The 24,503-nt window shown below is 43.1% G+C and overlaps 1 protein-coding gene across 1 annotated transcript; it reads left to right on the top strand.

The window, feature by feature from the left end:
- Positions 1-1,865: 1,865 nt before the first annotated feature.
- Fem1b (fem-1 homolog B) lies at positions 1,866-17,407 on the top strand. The gene is given in 5 exon segments (XM_038324015.1): positions 1,866-2,733; positions 15,460-16,426; positions 16,428-16,877; positions 16,879-16,935; positions 16,937-17,407. Coding segments are annotated over 5 exon segments (1,890 nt in total). The 5' UTR covers positions 1,866-2,485; the 3' UTR covers positions 17,105-17,407.
- The last annotated feature ends 7,096 nt before the right edge of the window (positions 17,408-24,503 follow it).

Here is a 24,503-nt window from a genome sequence, read left to right as displayed (position 1 = left end):
GCAAGATCATGAAGGAACACTACCGACTGATTTGCTACCTATGGCTCACTCAACTTGCTTTTTTATACCACCTGCCCGGGGTGGCACTGCCCACAGTGGGCTGAGCCTCCCCCCATTCATTAGCAATCAAAAAAATGTCCCATAGACTTCCTTACAGATAATCTGATGGAGGCATTTTTTTTTTCAACTGAGGTTTTCTTCCCAGATGACTCTAACTTGTGACAAGTTAACAAAACCAAAATAAAATGAAATCAAACAAACAAAAACTAACCAACATAGCCGGTCAAAAGCTTTTTTTGTTTTGTTTTGCTTTTCAACCTGAAGCCTCAGCATAAAATGAGTCAAGTTTCCTCTGTCCACCAGTTATTTCAGAGGTGTTGGCTGTAGAAATTTTGCCTTCAGGGGCTGGAGAGATGGCTCAGTAGTTAGGAGCACTAGTTGTTCTTTCAGAGGTTTTGAGTTCAATTCCCAGCAACCACATGATGTAGGAGTACATGTAGACTCAGGACTCATATACATAAAATACACAAATAAATCTTAAAAAGAAAACAAAACATGCATCTTCAGTCCTTATTTCCAAGGCCATTTTTGTTTAATATTGTGGGGATCTGAAAATCGGTAAAGTTGTGCAGTAGAATAGAAGAGAATTTGAGAAGAGGCCTGATCCTCCACTAATTGTAATCCCAGCGTCTCCTAACTGGCCTTTGCGCTTCTGCTCTTGCTTCCTGGGGTATGTTCTCCACCCATCAGGGAGCAGGCAATGTGATCTTTAAAAAGGAAAGAAAAGAAAAGAAAGAAGAAGAAGAAAGAAAGAAGAAGAAAAAAGAAAGAAAGAAAGAGCACTATCTTGTCACGTTTCCGATTTAGAACTCTCCAGATGCCATCCCAGAGTAAACTGAGCGTTGCATAGGTCACTGAGCCCACATGACTTGCCTCCTGCGACTTAATTCTTTAGAACTTCCTACCAGTCTGCAGCACACTGCTTTCTGTTCAGAGCTCAGCAGATGGTCAGGATCTTTGTACCAGGCTATTCCCTTTGGCCCCGCCTTTGTTCCGGTCACCTGCCATAGAGGTCCTTTTCTGACCACCCAAACGAAGTCTCCTAGTCCAAACCCATATCCTTGTTTCATAGCAAATGCTAATGATATGACTCCAACTACTCTACCTCAGTTGTCTGCTTCCTCCACACGAACCCCAGGAGAGAAAGAACTGGCCTATACCAAGAAATCCTTGATGCTAACCAAAGCCTAGTACGTGGATGACCTATAGCATTCCTTGGATAAATTCTGTTTTCAAATCCTAACAATTCTGTGACGTATGTGAGACAACGAGGTTCTGCAGGCTCAGGACCAGAGACTATTTCAATCATGCTATGACCGCTACCCCTTAGCTCTTTAATCTTACACACTTAATCTCCGTTTTCCTGGGAGGTCTGACCAGCCTTTCACTTCCTTCTCAGTGCAGCGGCTCTCACGCCCTCTCAAATTTCGGAGGCTCAGAGACATAGAGACCTTTTTCAAAAGTGGATCTTTTGGGTGCTCTTACTCCTTCCCTGCCCTCCCCCCATCCAAGGCAGAAAATATCCCACAACATCAATAAAACAGAGTGGGCTCGCTAGCCCGTAGGTTCGGTAGCCTCCTCTCCACCCCCAGTCTTGACTAAAGATCCCAGGGTCCTGTGGGGGCGAGAAGGTGGCTCCTTGCGTCAAGGACACTAGGGACTTTCAAGCCCAGTATTAGGGCTCGGTTAACTGCGCACGGCGGAACCTTTCTTTAGGAGAGCCTCGTTTTCCCGCCGGTCGGTTTAGGAAGCGATACCTACTTAAGCGTCCCTCCCACTCCCTTCTTCCCTCCCTCCCTTCGGCCCTGTCTGCGGAGGCTGCCTTTCTCTCGCTCTAAGTTCCGGTGCTGGTGCTGCCGGAGCGTTCGGCGAACACCCACGCGCGGCTCGCGGTAGCCCTCCTCGCCACTCGCCACTTCCGATTGCCGGTGGGCGAGTGCCCGCGGTTTTCCTGCCGCGAGGGGTGAAGCGGAGGCCGTTCCGGGCCCTCCAGCTCGGCGCGAGGCAAGCGCGCACATCGCTCGTCGTCCGGGGCGCGCGCGGGCCTCTCGAGACCCCAGCGGCGACCCGTAGCTCGGGCGCGCGCCTGTCGCAGCCCGCAGGAAGGAGGCGGCCTGAGGCCCGGGGCGGCGGCCGCCATGGAGATCCCGTCGGCCCAGGGCCGGTGCCTGGGGCCTCGGGGGCGGCCCTGAACGTCCTCCTCCCCGCCCGGGCCGGGTCACAGTTGTGCCCCCAGCGGCGCTCGGCCACCTCTGTGTCTCCGCCCTCTCTGGGTCGCGCTGCTGCCTGGGCGAGGCGGCGGCGGCGGCGCCCTGTTGAATGGGCTGTGAGGGCCCGGGTCTGAAGTGCTGGCGGACGCGGCCTCCGGGGGCGCAAGACAGCAGCAGCGGTGGCGACCAAACGGGTGTTGGAGTTGGCGGCGGCCATGGAGGGCCTGGCTGGCTATGTGTACAAGGCGGCCAGCGAGGGCAAGGTGCTCACTCTGGCTGCCTTGCTTCTTAACCGGTCGGAAAGCGACATCCGCTACCTGCTGGGCTATGTCAGCCAGCAGGGAGGACAGCGCTCCACGCCCCTCATCATCGCGGCCCGCAATGGGCACGCCAAGGTGGTGCGCTTGCTCTTAGAACACTACCGTGTGCAGACCCAGCAGACTGGCACCGTCCGCTTCGACGGGTAGGTACAGCCCAACTCCAGGCTCCCTCGGACGCGCGCGGATCTCCCAAGTCCTGTATCCCCTCCCCGCCCCCCCTCCCCGTCTTCAGGTGTGGACTCTCTTCCTTTTTATATCCTCTTCCAGTCCCCGTTGATGCCCACCTCATCTCCCAACGCTATGGTTTGCTGTCTTTTCTGTTCCGCTCCTACCCTATTACCCCCGTAGGTGGTAGCCACACCCTGGGTCTTTAGATCTATAGTCTTCTACATAGCGAACACGGGGCGTGGGGGGGGGGGAATGGTGGCTTGCCTATCTAGGTTTTTATACCTTTCTGTCAGCACTGTTGTAACCGAGATAGGAAATTAACGAGATCACAATTAAAACTGAAGACCTCCTGGTTCTTTATTAACCTCTTCCATTTTTCCCTCGGTGTGGTCCAGATCGAGGCTCATGCAGATCTCTAGGGCTTTCTATCAAAATAAGCCCCTAGAACAAGCAATGATGCAAGACACTTGATTTCGTCATGCAGCCGGGCATCTCTAGACACGATTCTGACTCTCCCACATTGCTGGCCGGTATTTTTGGCTGCACAGGTGGCTCTGGACCTGGTGTAGAAGTCACGCCATTGCTAATTACATGTTATAAGTTGGGAGGGCTTCACTAACATTTATTATTGTTCAAAATTACTATTCTAGGTAAATTTTTCTTTGAGGTTAATTGTGCATATTTTGGGGAGCAGAGAACAGAATCGTCGTGTTTGACGTTATTTATTTTTTTGTCCTGAGGATTGTGGAATGATTGGCACATTACAGCTGCGTGCCAGAATTTGCTTTGACAATTACATTGTTTTTTTGGTGAACTGCAAGTAAATAAGCTATTAATATCAGCTGCGTGCAGAATTTGGCTTGACAATTACATTGTTTTTTGGTGAACTGCGAGTAAATAAGCTATTAATATTTTAGCATTTTCTTCTTTTGAAATAGATGGACTCTAAGCATAAAAATGTGCAGTTAAGTTTTGGTTAGTAAAAGCTGCCTGACCAAAAACCTGTTTGAAAAGTGTCTGTCTGTCTGTCTGTCTGTCTATCCTCTATCTACCTACCTGTCATCCATCCACCCACCTACCTACTATCTATCTATCTATCTATCTATCTATCTATCTATCTAATCTATCTATCATCTATCTATCTTTGCTATTTCTGGTTTTAAAAACCAGGTGTTTCTATATACCCCAGGCTGGCTTGGGCTTTAAAACGTTTTTTGGTCTGTTTTGTTTTTAAGATGATGAGGGTAGTGTTAAATTTTTGTTGTACCCCCCCCCCCAACAATAAAAACTTTTGGTTCTGTTTTAAATGAGAGGGAGATGATTTGAACTGTTGTAGTCCAATGAAATGCCAGCCCCTGGATCATGGCTTATCTTTGGTCCTACTGTAGATAGTAGGAAGGTTGTTGAGCAAAGATGGCATCCTGATTCATGTTTGTTTTCCCCTTTGGCCTCTGTCTCACAGCCTTGCCTGCACTTAGAGGAGTGGAGCAGGACGGCCCACTGGTCTGTTAAGTTAGGAATGAACCCTTGTGATAGCAGCCGCTGCTAAGGACCTTGCTGAGATCTGGGTGGATAAGAGAGAACAGTCAGGGAAAAATTAGTTATCTTAAGAATTTAGAAATACTCTGCTTAATGCCGTCTTCTTGGATTATCAAAGAGAAAGCTGTTTTGAGGCGATAAAAGAACCTGATGCCAGGTGTGGTGATGTACGCCAGTAATTCTAGCACAGGAAAGTTGTAAATTTGAGGACAGCTTGGTATATAAAGTTAATTCCAGGTCAGCCAGAGCTTCATAGACCCTGTTTCCAAAACAAAACACAATAAAACCAAAAAACCCTGAAACTAAAAACAGCAAGTACCCCTTCCCTCTAACTCCTGAAATGATTGAACATGCAGTTTGAGCTCTTGGTTACCATTCTGCACAAACTAGTGAGATTAAGGAGCTCTAAAGCTGACAGTTGTCAGACACCTACCATGTGCCAAGCTTTTGCTTAGGGATCTGTATTGAGAGACAAATGAGAATATTCCCACTGTAGAGGGTGACAGTTCATGTGTAATTGAGTAGCTGTGGCATTTAGGCTTATAGGAGTCTTTGAGGCTGCTGAGGGAGAACAGAGGAGGATGTTCTCAGCTTCGTGGTGGTGGAGAATAAAGGCTTTACAGAGAAAATAGTAGTTGAGCTGGACTCTAAAGAACAGTGGGTCATGAAGAGAAGACAGTCTGGTATCCTTCCATGTTTCAGTGCTTATTGCAAGTAGAGATCCAAGCTAGGACAATTTAGAAAGACTATGGGTGGGATATTAGGAAGATGGCAGAGATCAATTGAGAGTGTACGGTACTGGGAGAATGGAGAGATTGATCACTTGAGTGGAGTACTGGGAGGAGTTGGATACTGGGAAAAAGCAGAGATCACTTGGGAGTGGGATACTGGGAGGATGCAGAGATCAATAGAGTGGGGAACTGGGAGGATGCAGAGATCAATAGAGTGGGGAACTGGGAGGATGCAGAGATCAATAGAATGGGGAACTGGGAGGAAGCAGAGATCAGTAGAGTGGGGAACTGGGAGGATGCAGAGATCAATAGAGTGGGGAACTGGGAGGATGCAGAGATCAGGTTTTGATCAAAAGCTAAGGGAGACTAGTGAAACTGCAGTCTGAAGTGTTGCCACCATTTGCAGTTTTGCCAGATGAGGCTTCTGGATTCTGTGTCTATTTACCACATAGATTGTTGTGGCTATTAAAGTAGCTTGGTATTTTATTCTTTAAATCCTTGTGGTAGGTCCAATCTTGAGTTATAGTCTGTGAAGAAATGGTAGGTTTTTACTTTTGACAGGTATACCAATTAAAAAGAGAAGGGTTGAAGTTCATGACCACATCTCAGCTGACTCAGTCAAGTTTCTGAGATGATTTTGTAGTTTATCAGAGATTTTGACATTTGAGACCCAAGAGAACATGGTGATTTATGCTGGATGGTGGTAGCACACGACTTTAATTCCAGTACTCAGGAGGAAGAGACAGGCGGATCTCTGAGTTCAAGGCTAGCCGGTCTACAGGAGTGAGTTCCAGGACAGGTTCCAAAGCTACAGAGAAGCCCTGTCTTGAAAAACAAAAAAACAACAACAAAAAAAAATTCAGCCATTTAGAGCCTGTTAGCCATAGTGCTGGTAACAGTATGAAGCTCACTCATGTATCAAAGACTAGCTTTTTTAAAGATTTATCCTATGTTTGTATGGTGTACATGCACAGATGAGTGAAAGCGCCCATAAAGTCGAAGATGGCGTCAGATCCCTGGAGCTCAAGTTGCCTGGCAGATGGGTTGTGAGCTGCCCAACGTGGTTCCTGAGACCTGAACTCTGGGCTTCTACAAAAGTAGTATGTGCTCTTACTGAGCCATATCTCCAGTTTCTAGCCTTTTATTTCATTTTGAGACAAGATCTCACTGTATATCCTTGGATGGCCTGGAACTTTCTGTATAGATCAAGCTGGCCTTGAACTAACAAGAGATCTGCCTTCCTCTGTCTCCTAACTACTGGAATCAAAAAGGTACACCACTGTGCTCAGTGTAGTTTTGGTTTTTTAAAGACAATTATTGTGGCAGTGGGCAAAGAACCTAGAGTCGCTTCCAGTGTTAGGCAAGTGCTCTACCATTTTGTTATGTCCCCACCCTGGGGCTGGATTTTGAAAAGTTAATCTCTTCCCTTAGGTTATGTTGGCACTTGATATCCATGACTAGGTGGGAGCCAGTAGGCTCTTCTTGGATACTAAAGTAGGTTTAATGTTTCTAATTTGTACATATTTACATACCATCTTCACAAGTTTTAGGCAAAGTTGTTCATTTATCCTATTGTTTACTAAATATAGTCTTTAAAGTTTCAGGTGTTTGCTTGGAACTTTGTAGCATGTCTCATATTTTAGTTTTGTCTTGCACAGCAGTGTCCATGTTATGACAGGTTCAATATGCTGTGTTTGGTGTGTATTTGTCTAAGAGAGATACAGACATTAAAATTATTTGTGTTGTTACAATTATTTTTGAGACAGGGACTTGTTATGTAGCCTAAGGTGACCTAAAACTCAAGTCCTCCCTGTTGCTGGGATTACAAGTATGTGCTGCCACACCCACTTTAGGGTTTTTTTGTTTGTTTGCTTACTTTTGTTGTTGTTAAAGTCTCTCTCTGTGTGTCTTCATTTCTTTTCTTATTGCTATGATAAAATATTCTGACAAGCAACTCCAGGAAGAAAGATTTTATTTCAGCTCACAGTTGAAGGGTCCATCTTAGAGATGTCAAGGCAGCAGGAACTTGAGACATCTGTCACATGGCATCCACATTCAGGAAGCAGAGAGATGAATGCTGGCACTGGGCTCACCTTTTACCTTTTTCCTTCTTAAACATTCCAGGTCCGGCTTTCAGTGTGGACTGTTACCTCAACCTACCTAAATCAGTATAATTCCATTTAGGCTTGCCCAGAGGCTCAGTAATCCCTCTCTCACAGGTGCACCTGGGTAGTTCCAGATCCAGCTGACAAACCATCACACTGTGTTCCACCTAAAAGCTTTTATTACCTCTTAGGAAACCAAAGTGGATTCCTAGTGTAGGTGCTAGAGCAGTGGTTCTCAGCCTTTCACGACCCCTTTCAAGGGGATACATGTCAGATATTTACATTATGATTCATAACAGTAGCAAAATTACAGTTATGAATAGCAACAAGAATACCTTTATGGTTGGAGGTCATATCACCACAACATAAGGAACTAAAGGGTCGCAGCATTAGGAAGGTTGAGAACCACCGCTCTAGAGGGAAGGGATCACCACCTACATTAAGCTTCATGTCAATAATTTGATTCCTTGTTCACCCTTTTTGAAATAATACTTGAGATGACTCTGCTAATGGCTCAGCATGTGAACCCCAGAGTTGGCAGAGGTGAGTAGAAAGGAGCTTCTTGAAATGAAAGAGAACTTTTAGTTGGTGGTAGGAAGCTACCAAAAATTCTATAGAAAGGGACCAGAACAAAGGAAAGCTGAGCTGTGGGATAATTGTGCTGACTTGGGTTCTGAGGGCTGACTCCTTTGTGCCAGGGTCTGGGAACCACTTGTTGAGCAGGTTTGCTGAGACACGGGTGGGGAGAACACAGGGTAGAAGAATGCTGAAGTCTTCTGTTGAGTGTTCTTATTTTACCAGTGCTAGGATGAACACTTAACAAATGTCTAGCAACAGGAAAGGCAGGAGGGCCATATCCTCAACTAACTTTGCTTCGAAAAAACTGGCAGGGAGCTCCGCTGGTCTTGAGACTGATTTCCAGGATTTTAGTTAAGACGCTGGTCATGCACATCTAATGAGTTTTTATTTCATTCCCAGTGCCTGAACCAGGTAGTTTCACTTCAAGCTGAACCAGGAAATCAGTGGTAGAAACTACCTCACAACTGTAAAAACTCCATGCCTCTTGGATGCCTTTGTTCTTGAAGAGATTGGGTTGATCAGATTATTGTTTATTAAAAGATAAAGTATAGTAGACAATTTGCATTAAAAATTTGGATCAAGACTAGAAAGAGCAGTCTTTAAACAGGTTTATTTTGTGTTCTAGTCATTTTGTTTTTGAGGTAGGGTCTCTCATCTTTGTTGAGTTGTGTATGCAGACTCTTGTTCCCACCTCCCATTTTGCTTTAGAAGTGCTGGGGCTGGGATTACAGATGTGAGCCACTGGATCTAGCTTTTTAAATTATTAATAATTACTTAATAGTTAATAATTGTTTTGTTTTTGTTTTTTGAGACAGGGTTTCACTGTGTAGCCCCAGCTGTCTTGGAGCTTGCTCTGTAGACCAGTCTGGCCTCAAACTCACAGATCTACTTGCCTTTACCTTCTGAGTGCTGAGATTAAAGGCATGAGCCACCACTGCCTGGCCAATAATTAGTAATTGACTTAAACATGGATTCCAGGGTTTGAACTCAGTTGAAAGCATTGTGTGTCAAGTGCTTTTACTGGCTGAGCCATCTCACCAGCTCCAAGATCATTGTTCTACACAGTGCTTCACTCATGGAAATTTAGTAAATGGCTTATTAACTTTAATATATCTTCATCTTCTGTTTAAAAAGCTGATATTTTTGTTTTAGGGTTGTGTAGATTATACATACATGTGCATACATGCACACATATATATATACATTTTTGTAAGAAAATATCTGAATTTTAGTTGTCTCAGTAAAAATATACATACATATACACCATATACACATGCGCATACAAACAACAAACAAAAGAGTAGGTTATTGATGTCGGGTGGTGGTAGCACACCCCTTTAATCCCAGCACTCAGGAGGCAGAAGCAGGTGGATCTCTGCGAGTTCGAGGCCAGTCTGGTCTACAAGCGCTAGTTCTTGGACAGACTCCAAAGCTACAAAGAAACCCAGTCTCGAAAAAACAAAACAAACAAAAAAAAAAGAGTAGGTTATTGGAATCGTCTTATAATTCCTGTCACATTTCTATATGAATAAAGAAAAAATGGAAATTACCAGACTATCCCAGGAAAACGAGTAGAGTGACCAAGTACTTTGTTATAAAAAGTGAACGGCTACCTAGATGTCTTAATGGGGAAGGGTACTTACCTGTAACCAAGCTGAGGACCTGAGTTTAATCCTTGGAACTCACAAATTGGAAAGAAAGAACCAATTCTTGCAGTTTTCCTCTGAACTCCACATTCATGTCATGATGTGCATGTACACACTAAATAATTAAAATGTAATAATAATGTTGGGTGTGCTGGGGCATGCTTTTAATCTGAGCACTCAGGACGTAGAGGCAAGAAGATCTCTTGAGTTTGAGGCCAGTCTGGTCTACATAGTGAGTTCTAGGATAGCTAGAACTACATAAAGAGAGCTTGTCTCCAAAACAAAAGATAAAATTTAATAATTTTCAAAAAATCAAGAGAAGTACATATGTATCTAAAATTTAATTTTTACCATTTCACCATAGATTATGGTGAAATTTGAGGTCAGAAAACTATTCTAGTTGTTTTTTGTTTTATTTCCTCCCCTTAATACTTAAAGGGGGCTGGAGAGATGGTTCAGCTGTTAAGAGCTTGTACTGCTCTTCCAGAGAACCTGGATTTGAGTCTCAGAATGTAAGGAATCTGACATCCTCTTCTGGCTTCTGGATACCTGTGCTCATGTAGTGCTTGGATACAGGGAACACACACACTCTCCTCTACCCCTATCCTTGTACTCATATAGTGCTTGGATACAGGGAACACACATACACCCCTCTCCCCTTCCCCCTACCTTTGTCCTTACACTGGCTTGGGCAGCTATTGTTTTTTAGTGTATGTGTATGAGGAGTAAGAAGCTGTTAGTTATGCTAGAGGTTAAACTTAGGTCCTTGCACATGCTCTGCCAACTCTACAATTAAGCTGCATCCTTAGGCCCTATGTATTGGTTTTAAAAAGATGAAATTGTTATATACTAGGAATACAAATATAAGCTATTTAAATCTCAAGAAGTGTTACATTAAAATAGGTCCTTTATATAGGTTATTTTTAACTCTAGCAATTAAAATATTACCTTTTCTCACTTGGGAGGCAGAGATAGGCCGGCTGAGTCCTGGAGCATAGTAAATTCCAGGCCAGCCAGCAGCTAGCTACATAGTGAGGCCCTGTCTCAAATATGAAATAAAGCAATTATTTTTATTTTTTAGGGAAGAAGGTTAATACTGGCTTACTATACAGCAATGACTGACCTCAAACTTAGGTTTTTCCTGCCTCCGACTTCCCATATAGGCATGTGTCACCATATCTGGCTTAACATATCACTCTTATTTTCATTATTTATTTGTTTGTAAACTAAGGAATTAATTAGGACCAGATTAATGGCACACACATACTTGTAATCCCAGTACTTGAGAGGCTAAGCCAGGAGGATTGCCAGTTTGAGGTCAGCCTGAGCTACATAGCAATTTCTAGGCTAGCCTAATGTAGAAAAATCACCAGAAGAAAAAAAGGAGGAGTCAGTGAAATGTTAGATAAGAATAGCTTCATGATTACCAACTGTGCCATTTTACCAACAATTGTCTAATTAAAACTTACTCTAATTAAAATTAGTATATTTAAATTTCACTTAAATATACAGAGTTCAATTAAAGTTTTTTGTTGACACAACTGCAATATTATCATAAAAAAATCACTCTCTAGTAGTAAACCAAAAGAAAAATGTACAAGACTTCTGCACTGAAAATTACAAAGTATCTCTGAGAGAAGCAGAAGGTAACAAACAGAAAAACTCCCAAGTTCATGGTTAGAAGTGTCAGTAGCCTCTGAGTGTGACTATTCTACGGAAGGGCTCTCCATACATTTTCTGTTACCCCAGTCACACTCCTAGTAGGCTGTACGTGCATGCACACCTGTGTGAAACTGGCAGGCTGACCCTGAAAGTATGTGGAAATGTAACTAAGATAATTTTGAAGAAAAAATAAACTACCATAATTGTGTCACTGATGCAAGGTTAAAATAATGCATCAAGATAACATTCCAGAAATAAACTCACTCGGAGCTAATGAAATAGGCTCCAGTGGGACCGAGACTGTAGTTCAGTAGTAGAATGCTTGTCTAGGGTACGTGATACCCTGGGTTCAAGTCCCCAACACCATGGGAGGAAAGAAAAATGCCAGTGAAATTCAGGTAAGAGACACACTTTCTAAATAAACATTGCTGGGACAATTAACAGTGTGGGAGAAAGTCAGCCTTTGTTCTAGCCTCACACTGTGTACAAAACTTTAAACGATAAGGGCCTAGAACAGTGGCTTAGTAGTAGAGCATTTACTGATCTTCCAGAGAACCTGGGTATAATTCCCAGCACTACATAGAGGCTCACAACCACCTGTAGCTCCAGTTCCAGGGATCTGATAACGCCTTCTTTTGTTCTCACAGGCACTGTATGCATGTGCTCCACAGACATACATTAGGCAAAATACCCATGTACATAAAAAATAAAATATTTAAAAGTTAAAAAGCAAACACTTAGAGACTCTTTTTCCCTCCGTCCCTCCCTCCCTCCCTCTGTCCCTCCCTCCCTTCTCTCTCTTTCTCTCACCCCTCTTCCCACCTTAGGGTTTTCAAGATGGCTTAGTGGATAAAAGTACTTGCCTCCAAGCCTGACAGCCAGAGTCCAGTTCTATGACTACCCGGTGGGAGGAGATAATTGATTCCAGAGAGCTGTCCTCTGATCTTGACACATGCTTCCCTTCTCCCCCAAATAAATGCAAAAAAATATTTTTTTTTGAAGATGTTTAGACTGCTGGGCGGTGGGTGGCACATGCCTTTAATTCCTGTACTTGGAAGGCAAGAGGCAGGTGGGTATCTGAGTTTCCTGCATATCCAGGACTGCATAGTAAGACTCTGTCTGAAGCAAAAACAAAACAGAATGTCCAAGATAACTTTATTTATAATGAAAGGTCAACCTTGGGAGCAACCAAAATATCCACTAAGAAGACAATGGATAGACAAACTATAGAACTGGGAAGTAGTTTGTGGCCTTTAATTCTAGCACTCAGGAGGCAGAGGTTGGCTGGTGGATCTCTGAGTTCAAGGCCAACCTAGTCGTATAGAGGGAGTTTCAGGGAAAGCCAGGGCTACAGAGAACACCCTGTCTCGGAAAAACCAAAAATCAATAAACTATAGAGCACTCATAACTTTCAAAGAGAAATTGCTGTTCCATCCAACTCTATGAAAGAATCTCACAGATGAGTTAGTGAAAAAAGCCAAATATGAAGGAATGTGCTGCATGGCTTCATTAATAGAATAGAACTGGGAAGAGGCACTAGGAGAACATATCGGGTGACTATAATGTTTTATACCTGGATCAGAAAATGAGTCCGTAGATGTACATGCAAGATTCATGGCTGGTGAGATGGTTCATTTGGTAAAAGTACTTGCTGCCAAGTTCAGTTGCAGAGCCTGCATAATGGAAGGAGAAAGAACCAGTTCCCGCAAATTATCCTCTGACTTCCACCTGCATGCTGTTCTTTATGAACACACATACAATAAATATAAATTAAAATTTAAAAAATTTTAATTTTACCAGGTGTAGTTCTATCTAAGCTATGTAGACTTAAAGAGGTACAGCTGACTTTAAAGGAAAATAGCACAAATGCATCAAATTGTTCATACAAAATACTTGAATGTCTCTAGTCTGTATATAACTACTAGTATGTAATATAGCTCAATCTTCACAGTAACTTACCAATAACTCTATGTGATAGATACCAATATGTTGCCCATCTTGTTTGCTATAGTAACTAATATGTTTACATAGGATCCAAATACTCTAAAAGGTCTTCAATATAAAAAGTATCAACTGCAAAGAAACTTGTAGATCAAACACTTGTTTCAATTTAAGAGGTCTCTTTTCAGACTGGTTATTAACACATTGTATCGAAAACAAGTGAAGGTCCGTTTGCCATGGCTCGGCCAGTAAGAAGATCACTGTGGCTAGACCTGATCTTTTGGTTCCATCTCTGGGACCCACATGGCGGAAGGAAGAGAACCAACTCCCTCAAATTGTCCTCTCACTTCCAGATGTGCAGTGGAATCTGCCTGTACATTACAAATACACATGCACACGTGTACACCACGTGCACAGAGTAGCCCTGACTGGCCTTGAAATAAGATCCACCTGCTTCTGCCTCCGCCTCCTGATTGCTGGGGTCAAAGGTATGTACCATTGCTCCTAGCTAATAGGTGTAATTTAAAAAATAAAAGGATAGATGTATTGTTTCTGTGAGTTAACTGGGGCTATTTTATGTTTTTCTCTTAGTCTTTGTTTTTTGAGATAAAGTTTTTGTGTTGGTCCCAGCTGTTCTAGAAAGTACTTTGTAGACCAGGCTGGCCTCAGACTCACATTCACCTGTATCTGCCTCCCGAGTGCTGGGATTAAAGGTGGACAGCACCACACCCAGCTGCTTTTCTAAGTCGTAGTTCATTCTATGCTGCTGTAACAATTCTGTTATAGGCTAGGTGAGTCTTAGAGTGGGAATTTATTTTCCATATCATGGAGGCTGGGACAGTCAAGATGAAGGTTGATTGGGTTGTCTGGCGAGGGCCTCATCCTGCAGAGAAGAATGCTGTCTTCCTGGTGGAAGGCAGAAGTGCAGGGCAGCCCACCACTGCCAAGAATTAGTCTCCTTCATAAGAACTGGAATTTGGAATTGACAGGGAGGTGCACTAGCTGCCATGGTAACAGCTGGCTTTTGGCGAGACGTTATGGGTGTTGCATCCTCTTATTTTGTGGGGGTTGTAATTTGGCCTGCATCACAGCATAAGGTTGTGTAGTGAGAAGCTCAATAGATTTTGCGTGTGATCATTAATTGTAGTAAATAATTATTTGGTCAGCCTTCTACTCATATTGTCAGGTAATTCTAAATATCTTTAGCAAAAATCTTTTTAGGGTCCATGAAACCATTATCAGTAGAATTAAAATAGGAAAAGGAGATTGGGAGAAAAGTGGGAAAGACTGAACTTGTCAGAAGAATCTAACTTTGTAGAGGTTGCAAACCCTGCTTGTAGCAGAGGCACTGAGTAGCTGATAACCGCAGACTCAGTGTCCACAATGTGAAATCAGGGAGGCACCTGGGTAGTTTCCAAATGCTAGTGTTTCTTGTTCTTGCTGCCACATAATGGTTTGCTTCAGGAATATATACAAAGTATACACACACACATCTTAGCTTTTCATAGCATGCTAGAAAAAAAAGCACTTACATGCAGAGCACATTTGCTTAGTAAGTCTCCGTGTACAACCTGCCATCAAGTACCTTTCCCAAAAGAAAGCAGTGTATAGCTTTCTGTAGTGTATGGACTAGTGATTGTTCATTTTTGTTGCTGTAGGTCAGGTAATCTTAGGGCAGTGGTTCTCAACCTTCCTAATGCTGCAACCCTTTAATAAGTTTCTTATGTTGTGGTGATCCCTAGTCACAAAATTATTTTCATTGTTTCTTCATATTTTGCTACTGTTTACAAATTGTAATATAAATATTTTTGGAGATAGAGGCTTGCCAAGGGGTTGCAACTCATAGGTTGAGAACTGTTGTCTGAGGGCTAATCCGCTAATCATAAGCTTCTGGGGATTCTATCTACCTCCTATCTCACCGAAGTGACATTAGGATAATAGACACTTGCCACTCTTGGTACTAAACCTGTAGATTTGAACTCGGGCCCTCATGCTTGCACAGTAAATACTTTTCCCACCATGCCATTGTTCCAGCCCCTTTCTCTCTCTCTCTCTCTCTCTCTCTCTCTGTTGGTGTGTGTGTGTGTGTGTTTTGAGATGGTTTCTCTGTGTAACAGCCTTGGCTATCCTGAAACTCACTTAGACCAGGCTGGTCTTAAACTCACAGAGATCTGCCTGCTGCTGTCTCCCAATTGCTGGGCTCAAAGGCCTGTGCCACCATGTCTGACCCCAGCCCCTCTTGTGTTTTCTGAAGTGTATTTTTGCCAGTTGAGAGTATTCTTTAGATTTTTAAAAGATGAACTTTAGTAATAACAGTAACAATAATTTTATTAATTCATGCTGGTATAAAGTGCTTTGCTGAAATTACTTGTTTTTATTTCTACTCAAATAAATACTAACGTTTGGGAGAGTGACATTTCAGTTAGAGTTTGTGAATGCCCCTGTTAACATGTCAGGGCCTGTGAGCCATTGTCTGACTGACTGTTCTTTGTGTGCAGGTATGTCATTGATGGTGCCACTGCTCTTTGGTGTGCTGCAGGAGCCGGACATTTTGAAGTTGTTAAACTTCTAGTCAGCCATGGCGCCAACGTGAACCATACCACAGTCACTAACTCAACCCCACTGCGGGCAGCATGCTTTGATGGCAGGCTGGACATTGTGAAATATTTGGTCGAAAATAATGCCAATATCAGCATTGCCAACAAGTATGACAACACCTGCCTAATGATCGCAGCATATAAGGGGCACACTGATGTGGTCAGATACCTTCTAGAACAGCGCGCTGATCCCAATGCTAAAGCACACTGTGGAGCCACAGCATTGCACTTTGCCGCCGAAGCTGGCCACATTGACATTGTGAAAGAGCTGATAAAATGGCGAGCTGCGATAGTGGTGAACGGCCATGGAATGACACCATTGAAGGTAGCTGCCGAAAGCTGTAAAGCTGATGTTGTTGAACTTCTGCTCTCTCATGCCGATTGTGACCGCAGAAGTCGGATTGAAGCCTTGGAGCTTTTGGGTGCCTCCTTTGCTAATGACCGTGAGAACTATGACATCATGAAGACATACCACTATTTATATTTAGCCATGTTGGAGAGGTTTCAGGATGGTAACAACATTCTTGAAAAAGAGGTTCTCCCACCCATCCATGCTTATGGGAACAGAACTGAGTGTAGGAACCCCCAGGAACTGGAGTCCATTCGACAAGACAGAGATGCTCTTCACATGGAGGGCCTTATTGTGCGGGAGCGGATTTTAGGCGCCGACAACATTGATGTTTCCCACCCCATCATTTACAGAGGGGCTGTCTATGCTGATAACATGGAGTTCGAGCAATGCATCAAGCTGTGGCTGCACGCACTACACCTCAGGCAGAAAGGTAATAGGAACACGCACAAGGATCTGCTTCGATTTGCTCAAGTCTTCTCACAGATGATACACCTCAACGAAGCTGTGAAGGCCCCAAGATATAGAATGTGTTCTGAGATGCAGTTGCTTTTTGGAAATAGAGCCAGAGCAGAACAGAGTTAAAAATATCTCTGATGCTGATGTCCACAGTGCCATGGACAATTATGAGTGTAACCTCTATACCTTCCTGTACCTGGTGTGCATCTCCACCAAGACACAGTGTAGTGAAGAAGACCAGTGCAGAATTAACAAGCAGATCTACAACCTGATTCACCTGGATCCCAGAACACGGGAAGGTTTCACCCTGCTACACCTGGCTGTCAACTCAAACACGCCAGTCGATGATTTTCCACCACCAACGAACGTCTGCAGCTTTCCCAATGCGCTGGTCACAAGCTCTTGCTGGATTGCGGTGCTGAGGGTGAATGCTGTGACAATGAGGGGGAATAGTGCTCTCCACATTATAGTCCAGTACAACAGGCCCATCAGTGACTTTCTGACCTTGCACTTCCATCATCATCAGCCTTGTGGAGGCCGGCGCTCACACCGACATGACAAACAAGCAGGAATAAGACTCCACTAGACAAAAGTACCACTGGGGTGTCTGAAATACTACTTAAAACTCAGATGAAGATGAGCCTCAAGTGCCTGGCTGCCCGAGCAGTTCGGGCTAATGACATTAACTACCAAGACCAGATCCCCCGGACTCTTGAAGAGTTTGTTGGATTTCATTAAGTGACTGGATGTGTAAAATCGTTTAATGTGGTGCTAAAAAGTAAAGGACTTTAATCACAGACAATAGAAGTATGTGTTCATAAATTGTCCTTTCTTTCCACTACCCTTTCAGCCTGTCTGTCCTTGGTTCCCTTTGGCTCTTGTCTCATGTATTGATTTCAGCACACTAAACAGAGCAGCACTGTTCAGGTGTAACTGGAAGGTGTTTGGACATTTCTTTCTTTCTTTCTTTTTGAAGGAATGAATGTAGATATTTTGTGTAATGGGGGGCATTTTGTGATTTAAAGTTGATGATGTTTTAAACAGCTGCCTACAAAAGTATTTCTGTTAAGCTGATGTCAGCATGTCATCCGTGCAGCAGTTTTGAGGATTTCATGAAGAAAATGAACTAAAAAAGAACATTGAGAGCAATGGGAGATGCTCGTGTCCTGCGTGGATGGTTCTCACTCTCGCTATGTGCGCAGAGTGATACAGCACATTTTACACCAGGAGGACTTGAAACACTTAGCTACTGATTCTTAATCTGAAAATTATGTGCAGTTATTGTTGGAAAGTTGAATTCATGGAAATGATTGCATTCTGCTGGGGAGTGTCTTCTAAGTGGTGATCTTAGCCCAGCCTATGGACTTGGCTAGACCCCCACCTTAGGCTTGAGTTCTTTTGGTCTTTGTTGTAATGATGGATCTAAATTGCAGTCATGCACTTGACTTTGGGCTCACAGACCTAAGTAAGGAGCATGCTGTATTATGAAGCATTGTCATAGTATAGCTAGATGTTCTGTTTTGTCCTCTTTTAGCCCTTTCCTCTTGTGTTGTGTCTTTAACATTTGGAAACTGCCTTTCCAGAGGACATTTATTTCTGTCTCCCTGTGAGGTGTAAGACGAGTGAGGACAAGGTTCTGATGTTTTTTACTTCGTCCATTGTAAGATGTAGGAAAACCAGGAGTAGGGTATAGGAAATGAAGTATTTGATGAGGAAAATGATTCTCAATGCCACATGGAAGGTATATCTCAGAGCTGCAGACTTTCCTACCACAGAATGTGGTACTGAAGTCTTCGTATTTTGCTTTCTTTTATCAACACATTTCAAGAGTATTCTGTGATTTTTCTCTTAAGCATCACAGAAATTCAAGTTGAAGGAACACCTGCTTCTGCTGATGCTGGAAATGATAATGAAAGTAAACTAGTTGTTCCTGTAATTTTTCTCTAGTGCCAAATGAATGCCTGAGCTACCCCTAGTGCATGGTACCATAAGTGGAGACCCACAGCTTCTTGTTTTCCTTTAGTGAAAAGCGTTGTCATGATGCAACATCAGATATAAACTTTAAACAACCTGTAAGATTTCACAAACATTTTACCTGTAGATATTACTTTTTAAAATTTACGAGAAAGGTTGCAGTGATGCAGTATAAAAAACGATCAAGCCAAAATCAGCACCTAGGGCCTTAACAGAGATACCCCACAAAACGAAATACCTGGGAGGGTAAGAGAGACTTGAAAAACTTCCTGTTCCAAGGGTGCGAGACACAATTGCTGTAGTTGTGCTTCATGTGTGTGCTTGCTCCAGTTAGGAGTGTTTTAATGGTGAAATCTTTCATGAATAGATGTCTGTTTTCCTAACTTGAGAGTTTACAAGGAAGACATTTTCTGTATGGTTTAAAGGGAGGTGTGGCATGACCTGATTTGGGAACTTCTGACCTGACCCTACTGGAACATGAGCTCAAGGGGGGTATTGTCTCACCTTGCCCTGGCAACTCTCAGTGGCCTGGAAGAGATGACACACTGCACAGGTGAGTCAGTCCTGCCTCTGTCCAGGCTCAGGTCAGGTCTTTCCTTTTCCGACTCTAAGGCCTGATATGGACAACGAGGAATAGCTGTGGCACTTAGTATTCATTTGGTTCCATTTTTTAATGTGTATGGTTTTTAAGCACCCAAACTTAAAATATCAGATAACGTTGCATGTTTTAAAAACATTTTTCCCCTTCACTATCCAGGACCAACACTGTTCTAGACGTTATTTATATATGAGGATAATAATAATATGTGCATATTCAGAGATAGAATTTAAGGACAGCTTTGAAGGGGGGAAGACTGCTGATGAGGGTAGAGCAAACTGAACCATGCTGGTGGATAACTGGCAAGGTTTGTTAAACTGTAGTTGCACGTGGTGCACTCTAGCTGAGGGTCTCATTCTGTCCGTAATGTCACTCCAGATTTGCATTGGGGAACACCTGTATAAAGCCATTATTGGAAGAAGTGATCTTCATGCCTGGTTTTTCCGTTACTTGTTTTTGGTAGAATTCTTTAAAAATAAGCTCAGCCAAATGTTTCATAAACTTTTGTTTTTAAAGAAAAATAGATAGGTGTGGAAGGTGGTGGTTTTGTAGCTAGCTCACTGGGCTGTCTCCTACAGCCATGTCTGTCACTTCATGTTTGTTATTGGTAGAATCATGCTTTGAATTCTAACTCTTCCTTGGCAGTGTTAGTGATTTCCCAGAACACTTCTCTGTCATGTAAATTGTCACATTGGATGAGCCAGGAGTGCAGGAGGCTGCTTTCCACTTCATGCAGTTAGGAACTGGACACTTGCGCATCAGTGATTAACCCCAGTCTGGGTGGCAAGCTCATCCCCTTCCTTGCTGAAGAAGGGGGTAACTGACTGACACCAAGGCTGTTTACAGTCTACCCCCTGAGTTGTCTCACGAGCCCAACCGTCCGTAGAAAGGTTCCCCACCGTGAAAAAAATTGAAACCTGTGAACCACAACGGTGAAAGCGGGCCCATCTGCAAGTTCTTTGGTTTTGGTTAGTTTCTGAGAAGGGCTTTGATCTCATTATACTAATAGTGGATAAACGGTGACTGTGAGGACTTGAGCATGACAGCATTGTTTGACTGACATAAATTTGGGAGCAGTGCCTCCCTAAAGGCAACACTGTAGTCAAATGTTTCTGAAAATTCAAGTTCCAGAGAGTTCCAAGTTCTGTGTTAACAGCATTTTTCTTAGTTGAGGCAGCTCCTCAAAATCAGACTGCTTTGGCTAATCTAGCAGAAGAGCTTCCTTATTCTTGGAGTAGGGCAGCCAGAGAGAGCAAAGAGTTGTCTGCCCTTTACTGGTTGAGAAGCAGCCAGTGGCTGATCTCTGGGTAAGTGGGTGAAAGTATCTATGCTTCCTTATGACAGAGTTATAAAAATCTGAAGTGCTTTATCAGCTACCCAGGAGTCTGTGCGCTCAGGAGCGCACCCTTCTCACTGACGAGACTCCTGCAACATTCATAGGGAGGAGTAAGACATTCAGCGCTGCCTTTTGCTCTGTGAACTGATTGCAGTCCAGATTCTAAACTATGCCCACTCCACTTTGAAAGTGCACGGCTCCATTCTGGATATCATCTGACAGCCTCTCACTATGTACATACACAAAGGGGCTTTCTTAGATGTTTCTAGTAGACCTGCCCAAACCTTGGGATGGGTTAGGGCATACAACATCCCCTTTCCCAACCCTGGGATCTGGAACAAATCCTCCAGCGACAATGCTGATTCATTGTTTTTACAAATGTAAATGTGATTCCTAGTCCTAGGTCTGTGAAGTGTACCTTTGTGTTAGTGTATTGGGAAGGGACAGTGGCTTGTTCAGTGGGTGACTACTGCTAAATTACTGTCAGCTTTCCTTTAGGGGTGAATCATGGGGTGAGTGGCCTCATCAGAAAAATGAAGGCACGAGGATGCAAGCCTGCAAGGCGAGGAAACAGGTTTTGTATCTCTTATCGGGTGTTGTAAAATGTGTGCATGGCTTTTTTGTTGTTGTTGTTGCTCAGTAATTGGTAGAGGAGAAAAGATGAAGCGACCCCTCCCCACTCACCCAGCTTTCCTAACCAGTCTTTTCAGAGGTACATAGCTGGGGACTAAAATCTAGCCTTAACCTATGGGAAAGACTGTCCTTTGTAATGTTACACAACCTGCCGTCCTCGGTGCAGAGGAGCTACATAGTTGTAGTCTAGTAATTCACCAGGTTTATTGCCAGCCAGTGATGTCATTCTATCGCGCACTCTTGTCAAGCCATTTATGTGACTTTAATAAGCATAGTAACCTTGCTGACTGCACCTGAGGTCTATCAGTGATTTATATATTGCATGATGTCTTCTCTTTGAGTTTGACATGTAGAATCACTTTTGATTTCATGGCAGTTGACAGTCCTAATGGCTCAGCTAATTTGAAACTAACAACTTTGCTGTGTAAAAAGGAAAAATGGTGTTGTGTTCAGTAAATGTTTGAAAAAAAGTATCTTGAAGTTTGTGTCTTTATTGTCCAATGTGAGATCTTTTGTTGAGTTTCTTTGAAAAGGGTTGTTGAAACTATGTGTGCGTTGGGGAAAATCCTGTATTAAAAAAGAAGCTGTTCCTGTGTCCCGTTTGGACTCTTCAGAGCCAACCATTACAAACATCTTGTGAGTAGCTTCCCATAAGTTTGCTGTGGTGTATATGTTTCTTTTCACTTGAAAATGCAGATGGACTTCATGTTTATTTAATATATTAAGCATGTTTTCATTTCCATATACATGCATTTAAGAAATAGAGCTTCATAGCACTTACTTCTGTATATGGTCTTGAAGTCTGTTTACCCAGACTGACTGGTGGGTGGTCAGGTTTAATCTCCTAAGTGGTGAGATAGTGAACACTCGCGTACTTACAGTCCCGGATGCTCATTGCTGGCGTTGGGTCTGCGGTACGTGTCTAAATGTGTTTATAGTTCTGATAGACTGTTAAGTTTCCTACTGTCTTTCCTGCTCCTGTATTGACAGACACTAGATATTACCTCATTTAGTTTTGCCAGGGTTATTAATGAAGAACCATTCCATTTGGTTTTTTATGTGTGTTCCTTTAACACAGTTGGTGTTTTCTTTGTGTTGTGGCTGTGGCTGTTTGGTTATTAGAAATTTTGTGAAAGCTTAGGGAGTTTTCTTTCTCATTTAGCAATTTTTTTAAAATGTTATTTTAGAACTTTACATTTTAAAAGTACATTTTACATGCGTGTGTGTGAGTGTGTATGTGTATGAGTGTGTGTGGTGTGTGGGAGTGTATATGTGTAAGAGAAGGTGTGGTGTGTGTATGTGTATAAGATAAGAGTGTGTGTGGTGTGTGTGTGTATGTGTATGAGAGTGTGTGTGGTTTGTAGGTCTTAACAGACTTTCAGAAGTCAAGTAATTTTTTTCTGCCATGTGAGGGTTGAGCTCAGGTCATCAGGTTTGAAGGCAAGTGTCTTTACCCACTGAACCATATTGCTGGTCAAATTTACTTTTTTATTTTGTTAAATTTACCATAATTTGTTTTACTGGATTTTTTTTTTTTATCCTGCCTTGTCAGGCTGTCTTCATTCCAAGACCAGAACATCTTTTTAATTTGTATATTCTCTGTTTGAAATACACAAGCTTTTATGGCTTTCCTTTCCTCCTTCCTCATTTTCATTGGTTTAAGTTTTTAAAAGAGGCTGACTTTAAAATTATGTGTGTGCCTGTGTGAATTATAAGTTCCACATTCATATAGGTGTCCAAGGAGGTTATAGAGGATGGTTGAATCTCTGGGACTGGAGTTGCAGGTGGTTGTGGGTCATCCAGTCTGGGTGCTGGGACCCAAACTCAGGTTTTCTGCAAGAGCAGTAAGCACTCTGAACTGTAGAGCCATCTCTCCAGCTCCCTGGCTGAAATTTGTGATCTACTAGAAATTTAATTTGATACAGGTATTCTGCTAACCAAGGAAATACTTCCCATCGATTTGAATTATAAAGTAAATTGCTGCAACCTAGTTGGGTCTTCTCACTTCTGCTGTGCTGGTCTGGAAGCACAGGCAGCTCTGAGGACTGACTTCTTACTACTGGGGCTGTGTAGGAGCCTCAGTATAAGCCTCAGGTTTTGTAAATTGGGACAATAATATCCATCTTGTCCTGGGGTGATCCAGTGAGACAGTCAAAATCCCTGGCAGATAAATACCAAGTGAACTTTTCCACATTTACTTATGCAGTGTGTGCACCTAGGCACATGTGCCATGGCTGTGTGTGGATCAGGAGCTTACAAGAGGAGCTGTTTCTTTATCATGTGAGCTTCGGGGATCCAAGTCAGGTTGCCAGACTTGCTGAGCCATATCAATGGCCCCTTAGAAGATTATTTTGTTGGGGTTAAAGAGAAGGTTTAAAGCATTTGCTGCTCCTCAGAGCATCTGAATGAGGCTTAGTACCTTCATTTTCAAGTGATCCAAAGCCTGACCTCTTAGGCATGCTCGTGGTACACATACATACACACAGGCTCATACACTTAAAAATACATCTTTAAAAAAAGGATCATTTTGTCTGGGCACTGAATCAGTGGAGTCATTAGAGAGTTGGGTCTGTCATTCTAAGCTTCCCCTCCATGACTGGTGCAGAGTCTCATGTAGTTGGTTGCACACTCTCTGTGTAGCGAGGGTGGCCTGGAGCTTTTACTTCTTCCTTGACCTTTCAAGTGCTGGATGACAGGTATATGGTGCCACAGGTGGCTGTGGATCAAATCCAAGTCTTCCTCCATGTTTAGGCAAGTGTTAGAGCCACATCCCCACATCCCCAGCCCTGTTCTTTTTTTTTTTTTGTTTATTTTTAATTGTGTGTGTGCATGTGGGCTGTGTACATTAGTGAGTGCACGTGTCCATGGACTCCCAATGAGTGTTCATATCCTCTGGAGGTACAGGTGCTTGTGAGCTGCCCTAGTGGTGGGTGCTGGGAACCCAACTCCAGTCCTCTGCACGAGCAGCTGGCGCTCTTAACCTCTGAGCCGTCTCTCTGGTGCTCCTCTTCTGTATTGAGATAGGCTTCTTACATAGCTCAGGCTAGCTAGAACTGTAGCAAGAGTTCCGCAGAGCTTTGCAGCTGGTTGATTCTGGAATGTTAAGCACCTGGAGTTTGATCTGCCTTTTGTGACTGTTACCTTTTGTGTCCACTACTTTCTGTTTGAATATGCAAAACTTGGTTGCAGGAACTCCAAGAAGTTTTGAGGCTGAGAATTGCTTTGGCATTTGTCTCCTTCGTGGAGCTTCACATACGAGGTTTTGATGTGTGGAAATTGACTTGTGAGGTGTAAACTGTATAACAATGAGAAAGCCTTTTGCAAAGCTACAGTCAGTCTGCTGGAACCTGAGTCCCTGAGGCCCCAAAGGGTAAAAATCATCCTAGAGTGACCCTGTGTCTTCCACTGATCTGCATGAACCTAATACCCGACACAACATAGAACTCTGCATCCTGCCTCTGCCTCCTGAGGACTGGGATTATAGATGCACGAGACCCCCCACCCCCAAAGACAGATAATCCCTTTAGTCGAGTCATAAAAATGTTTATACCCAGAGGTTTTTAAAACTTGCTTTTTAAATTCTTCCTTTTTCAGGA

This window comes from Arvicola amphibius, chromosome 3 (genome assembly GCF_903992535.2).
Source record: "Arvicola amphibius chromosome 3, mArvAmp1.2, whole genome shotgun sequence".
Taxonomy (NCBI): domain Eukaryota; kingdom Metazoa; phylum Chordata; class Mammalia; order Rodentia; family Cricetidae; genus Arvicola; species Arvicola amphibius.
This window is presented reverse-complemented; position numbering and strand designations above follow the sequence as displayed.